General features: G+C 40.5%; 1 protein-coding gene across 2 annotated transcripts; it reads left to right on the forward strand.

Annotated features, from left to right (window-relative positions):
• The first annotated feature begins 404 nt into the window (after positions 1-404).
• RPL22L1 (ribosomal protein L22 like 1) lies at positions 405-4,305 on the forward strand. Of its 2 annotated transcripts, none has more exons than XM_023213457.1 (4): positions 405-514; positions 2,246-2,338; positions 2,502-2,623; positions 4,102-4,305. In XM_023213457.1, the coding sequence occupies exons 1-4, from the start codon at positions 506-508 to the stop codon at positions 4,244-4,246; spliced, it is 369 nt and encodes a 122-aa protein (XP_023069225.1). In that variant the 5' UTR covers positions 405-505; the 3' UTR covers positions 4,247-4,305. The 2 variants fall into 2 exon arrangements, with proteins under 2 accessions (XP_023069225.1, XP_023069226.1); XM_023213458.1 differs by having other exon boundaries at positions 461-514; positions 2,249-2,338.
• The last annotated feature ends 2,495 nt before the right edge of the window (positions 4,306-6,800 follow it).

Genomic DNA, 6,800 nt, shown 5'->3' on the forward strand with positions numbered 1-6,800 from the left:
CCCCGAAGCACCGATTTCCCTCAACAGTCATTTAGAAAAAGAGGCTCACAGGCAAAACACAAACAAATAACTTTTTGGCTGGAGGATTATAACTGCAATAAAAGAGGAGATCCCAAAGCAACCCGAGACACTGTCTTGCCCTGATTGGAAAGGGGATTCCGGTGATTAGTGAAAGATGACCCCTGCATCCCTCGCGTGCGTCCGTATCCGGGAGCAGCCACTAGGTAACTGTAGGGGCCGCTGCGATCAATCAGCTTGTACAGCCAGGAGCGGAAACCTGAGAGTCAGTTCAACCACTGCCACCCGCGTGCGCCGGCAGAAAGCCGATTCCCTACTGGCGTGGGGCCGCGCACTGGTTTCCTAGGTTACCGTCCTCCGCGCTCCTCCTGCTTTCTTTTCCTGGAGGCGACAATCTGACGCTCTCAGCGCGTGACGCAGCACGCTTTGGTATAAATACAGACGCTCGGTCGTAGCTTCCTCTCTGCTCGCGCGGCCGACTCGCAAGATGGCGCCGGTGAGTGAGCGATGTCTTGGTGGGAGTGTTGTGCGGCAATTTAATGATTTTTGCTCTAACGAATTTTGCATCTGTCGAGTGGGGACGTCTCAGTCGAGATAAAGGGAGGGGAGTAGTGGAGGCTGGGTCAGAAACACAACCAAAACGCGAGGATCCTGAATTGTTTTTCGAGACTTCTGGCATCTGCCATGCGGTCTAGTGGAGTTGGAGCTGGCCTCGGAATTGGTTTAGAATGGGTGGTTTTGGACACGCGGGAAAGAGGGAGGCACAGCTGTAAATTGGCCACTGGTACTGCAATCTCAGCCATTTATTTACTGTCTTGCGCCTGATAATGCTTTTGCCACTCTGGACTGGGTAGGGGAAAGGTGAATAATCGGGCCGGTCTGACGACCTGTGCCAGGCCAGAGGGAACTCCGAGGCGCTCAGCTCCCGCGATGGCCGACATCACAGAAGTTTCTGAGAACTTTCAGTTAGGGAAGAAGCTTCTCTGTGAAGTAATTTTTAGAAAAGTAAAAGCCTAGATTCCAGCAATGTGAAATGAACATGCTTCAGATATTGTACTTAAGTCGTTAGTAAGGGAACCAGTAAGATGTTAAAATGTTCCTAAGAATATCTGAAAAGATAGGTATATATGTGTAATTTACAGAAAAAGTTAGGATAAAATTGCTGGGCTAGCTACAAAGCTGGGTAATGCTCAGCATGGCCATAAACCCTACAGGGTTATCTGTTCCATTAGACAGGAATTGTTTGTGTCTCCCAAATTAACTTCTGCGCCAACTGAGTGATTTTCTTTTGGTACATGTTACCGTGCTACCTGAGAAAGCAAACTAAGGTGTAATGCTTGGTAGCCATTTGGGTGGATCGAAATTGGAGGTTATCATCTGATAAATACTGATTTGTTTATATTACAGTGAATGTACCTGGTTACTGGCTACAGCAACATTTTGCTTATGTAGCCGTATTATATGGTCTTGGTATAAAAGGTTTGGATATGGAAAATTTAAATTCCACGGTGTTGGCTTTTCTTTTTTGTTGAGACAGAGTCTGTCCACCAGGTCGGAGTACAGTGGCATGATCAGGCTCACTGCAACCTCCGTTTCCTGGGTTCAAGCAATCCTCCTACTTAGCCTTCTGAATAGCTAGGATTACAAGCATGCATCACCACACCTGGCTAATTTTTGTATTTTTACTAGAGATGGGGTTTCACCATGTTGGCCAGGCTGGTCTCAAACTCCTGACCTCAAGTGATCCTCCTGCCTCAGCCTCCCAAAGTGCTGGGGCCGTGCCTGGCCTTTATTTGGTTGTTTTTTAAATTTTTTTTTTCTTTCTTTTTTTTTTTTTTTTTTAACCGAAGTCCTCTTCCCTTGCCTATAACAACGTAAGGATGGAATCCTAGCTCTGGCACTTAACTGTGCTTGGGCTAGGAGGTTTACTAATCTGTTTCCATCTGCAGTGGGGTGGCAGTAAAGCATGATAGTTTAAAATTGAACATCGGTGGTATGGAAAACAAAGTCCATAACCTTTTGACAACTTGAACATATTAGGACTTGGTTAGAGGTTCACATCATTCCCGGGGTGGGTGGGGTTTTGTAATTTTTATTTTTGTTACATTTCTGTGTATGTAACCTCACAGTACATTGTACACATTGCATTGGTACAAACTTTAAAATTGTTTGTACCAATTGAATAAATTGTTTTATATAGCTACATAATTATTTCACATTTATGTAGCAGAAAGACAAGAAGCCCAAAAGGTCAACCTGGAAGTTTAATTTGGACCTCACTCATCCAGTAGAAGATGGAATTTTTGATTCTGGAAATTTTGTAAGTATCATTCTACTCGGCTCATTTTTATAATCTGAGTTATTTATAGTGGTTTAAATATGTAATATTTGATAATAACCTAAGCTGTATTCCTAGGGTACCTTCCCTAGTGAATATCTAGGGTTCTCTTCCCTAGTTGTGCATTTTTTCTGTTTTAAAATAGGAACAATTTCTACGGGAGAAGGTTAAAGTCAATGGCAAAACTGGAAATCTCGGGAATGTTGTTCACATTGAACGCTTCAAGAATAAAATCACAGTTGTTTCTGAGAAACAATTCTCTAAAAGGTTGGTACCTTTGCAAATTTTAATAAAATTATAGTAGTTTTTGGAATATTTCATAGAATATGTAATTATTACATGTATTCTGTTTATATGCAAGAATAAATAAGAACTTACTAAAGGCCTACATAAATGGGAAATTCAGTAAATGAGTGCCAATTGCTGATTCTAGTTGTAAGTGTAATTTATTGCTAGAATATAGGGCAGTTGTGTCCACGGTCCCGGTCCCGTAAATTACAGGCCCTGTAAATCCAAGTTGTATATAACCTTTAATGCTGAGTACTTTAGTATTTGAGTGTGTTGCAAGAAACATGTCAAATGTGTACATAGGAGGATTGTCTCAACTTAATGATACAAACCTTTTCTTAAAATTTTTTAAGGTTTTAGTTATTTATTCAGGAGAGGTAGCCGATCAGAAGCAAAGTCTTAACACCTTGCTGCCAGTTTTTATTTGTTCAATTTATTCACCATATATTCAGTACTACATGGGCAGCACAGGACTGGGTAACCCAACAGTGAACCAAGCAGGCAGTTTAACCACCACCAAGAAACTTCTAGTGGAGAAGGGAGAGAGTGAAATGGAATTAATCAAGCAGTGATAAGTGCTGTAAGGGCATAAAGCTAGTTGCAAAGTTTTTGGGTAAGTTGATAAGTTGTTCAGGAAATGAAATACAGAAGTGAGCCTTGCAATTGGGGGATAATTGTTACAGGCAGGATGAACCAGAAGCCTGGTGGATTAAAGTAATAGTAACAAAGCCAGTGTGTCTGGGGTGTAGTGTTTTGGGAGGAATGCATGAGGTGGGAGGGTATCTGGGGAGCAGATCTTGAAAGCCATGGGATGTGTAAGGGGAAGCAATTGTTTATTGTGGCTGAAAAAGACTAAGGTGATACATCTGGTGGAAACTGAAGATGTAAGAGCTGATTTCAGTAAGAAACGATGATGGCTTGGACTAAAGTGGTTTCAGTACATGTTAACTGAGATTATAATCACTAAGGATTCAGAGATAAAAATGTAGTAGCTGTCCTCAAGGATCTTACAGATAATCAGAAAATTACTGTGAAATACAACTCTGATTACATTACATGTAGAGAGGGCCTAAGAATTTTCAAAGAAGTTGAGACTTAATGAGCATAGTAAGAATTTAACCCTATTAATAGGTTTCCTCTTGAGCCAGGGTGGGATTGGGAGTTAGGGGGCTTAATAGTGGTCAAGGGGGTATTAACGTTTTCACATATATATATATACACACACATAATATATTTGAAGAGTAAAATCATATTGCTTAAATAATTTGGCTGTGGCAGTATGACAAGAGGATGCTACCCTAACAGTCTTGCACAATGCATAGTGTGAAAGGAAGGATGAAATATTTTGGAGGAAGCTAGGTACAGAAAAGATGAAAATGATGTATATTTTTCATACAATAAACCTTTACATAGTAGGAATTGTATTTCTTAATGAAATTTATGTTTTTATTTTAAAGGTATTTGAAATACCTTACCAAGAAATACCTTAAGAAAAACAATCTTCGTGATTGGCTTCGAGTGGTTGCATCTGACAAGGAGACCTATGAACTTCGTTACTTCCAGATTAGTCAAGATGAAGATGAATCAGAGTCGGAGGACTAGGCAAAGGCTCCCCTTACAGGGCTTTGCTATCAGTGAATAAAAAATATTATACTCTTAAACTTTTATCTCATTCTTTTATTTGAGTATGCTGTTTACATGATTTTGATTTCCCTCTGATAATTTCTGTCAACAGTATTTAAATAGCTTATAGCTAGTAGAATTTTTTTCCCAGAATTTCCAAAATCTTTTATGTACTCAGGTAAAAGTAGTGTTATATAGGACATATTTTTTTTAGACAGTCTCGTTGTGTCTCACAGGCTGGAGTGCAATGACTCAGCTTCCCAAATAGCTGGAATTACAGGTGTGTACCACCATGCCCAACTAATCTTTTGTACTTTCAGTAGAGTTTGGCCATGTTGGCCAGCCTGGTTTTGAACTGACCTCAAGTGATCTATCCACCTGGGCTTCCCAAAGTGCTGGGATTATAGCTGTGAGCCTCCATGCCTGGCCAGGAAATCTTACTGTAGTACAATTTTTTATATAGCTGTATAAAATGTATATGATTGTCTTGACAGTCTCAAATATCATTTTTAATAGTTTGTAATCTCAAGTGCTTAGAGCGGTTCTTTCATATAAGTTGCTCTGTGTTACTCTTCTGCTTCGGAATTTGCTCTTCTAGTTAGCCCAAAGACTCTATGGGTGTGAGTCTTGCTGTAAACCAATGTTTAACTGCTTATTAGAAAGCCCTCACTGCCCACCTTGTAGGAACCAGAAACTCAAAACCAAATCTCAACTCAGCTACTGAATCTACTGTGGTCCTTGTCTGAAAAATGAATTCACTTGGTTGGAATCTTGTCTCAGACCATCTTCATCTCTTTCTCAAAAGCCCCTACCCCTACACTGGAATGTTGGTTGTCTATTAAAACTTAAAAGTGGATGGACCCTTTCTCCCGAATAAAGTGACCTTTGAAAGCTCTAATCGAAATGGTTTGGCAGAATCCATACTGCAGGAGATTGGGGAAGACGAGAATGATGTGCCTTTTTGTACTACTGAGCCTGATGCTGCCACTGCTTCAGGTACTTAGATGAGTCCTGATGCTAATACAATTGTATTGCCAAACGTATCTTGACAGTTACAACCTAATCTATGCATTAATTGGTTTGGGGATTGCTTGAAATGATAGTTTAATTGTTTTAATGCATTTTCCTAAAAATTTAAGTGCTCCCATCATCTTTGTGCAATACCTCAATGCAGCAACTCCTTGATTCTTGAATGACTCAACTTCCTAACTTGGCTCTACCCCATTTTTTTCTATTTTTCGTGTTTTTCACAAATAGTTAACCAGGTACCTACTACTGTGCACCGCTGCAGAACATTGAGGATGTATGTGACGGTGAGTAAAAGCACTCAGCCTACTCTGTTGTGTTAGTATAATGAGGGAAACTGATCAAATCACATGCGAACAAATTTGCTGCTACCAAAGGGAGGGCTTAATAAAAGGAATTTCATCTGGGAAGTCAAATAAAGTTTGTGAGCACTTTGTAGAACAGGAAAGGTAGACAGTATCTGGGAAGGGGAAAGTAGGGTGTTCCAGACAGAGGGGGGAGCACTTCTGAAGTTCTCAGGGCATTGGGAGTCCGGTTGGCCAGAGTACATTCTGGACTAAATGTGATCATGAGGATAATCTGGAAAAGTAGAAGCTAGCCAATGCAGGACTGAAGTCCATGTTTTCATCTTGAGGGCAGTGGGAGTAATGAAAGTAATGTGACCTGATGAGCATTTTGAAAAATATCAGACTGTATTGTGGAGAATGGACTTTTTGTTGTTTTGTTTTGTTTTTTGAGAGGGAGTCTCGCTTTGTTGCCCAGGCAGGATTGCAGTGGCAAGACCATGGCTCACTGCAACCTCCACCTCCCAGGCTCAAGTGATTCTCCCGCCTCAGCCTTCCGAGTAGCTGGGATTACAGACGCCTACCACTACACCTGGCTAATTTTTGTATTTTTTTTAGTAGAGATGGGGTTTCACCATGTTGGCTAGGCTGGTCTTGAAATCCTGACCTCAAGTGATCCACCTGTCTCGGCCTCCCAAAGTGCTGGGATTACAGGTGTGAGCCACCGCACCGGACCTGTTCTCAGTATTTTACATGAATTGACTCATTTATCATCATAACATTCTTTTGAGATAAGTATTAATAATATCCACATTGGCAGCTAGGGAAACTGAGGCACATAGAGTTAAGTAATTCATCCAAAGTCACACAGTAAGTTTTGCAACCCAAAGTAGAGAAAGAGGGTGGCTTTGGGAAATTGGGCAGGGACAATGCAAATTTTAAGGTTAAATTACATTTAGGAAGTAATGAACAATGAGGATGGGTGAAATTGCCTATGGAGAGCAAATGAGAATCAAGTATTAGCAAACACCAATTGCTGCTTCTATTCTTTTCCTAGAGTGATCTTTCAAAAACACATCTAATATTCACATGTTTAAAATTCTTGAAAGCTAATTTAGCATTTAATATTTATTGTGTGCCAGGGGCTGGGTATATTATGTCAAGTAAGATATTCATGCCTTTAAGGTGTTGGCAGGTTTGTTAAATAATAAAATTTATTGAGG

This window comes from Piliocolobus tephrosceles, chromosome 2 (genome assembly GCF_002776525.5).
Source record: "Piliocolobus tephrosceles isolate RC106 chromosome 2, ASM277652v3, whole genome shotgun sequence".
In the NCBI taxonomy this organism is placed as follows: domain Eukaryota; kingdom Metazoa; phylum Chordata; class Mammalia; order Primates; family Cercopithecidae; genus Piliocolobus; species Piliocolobus tephrosceles.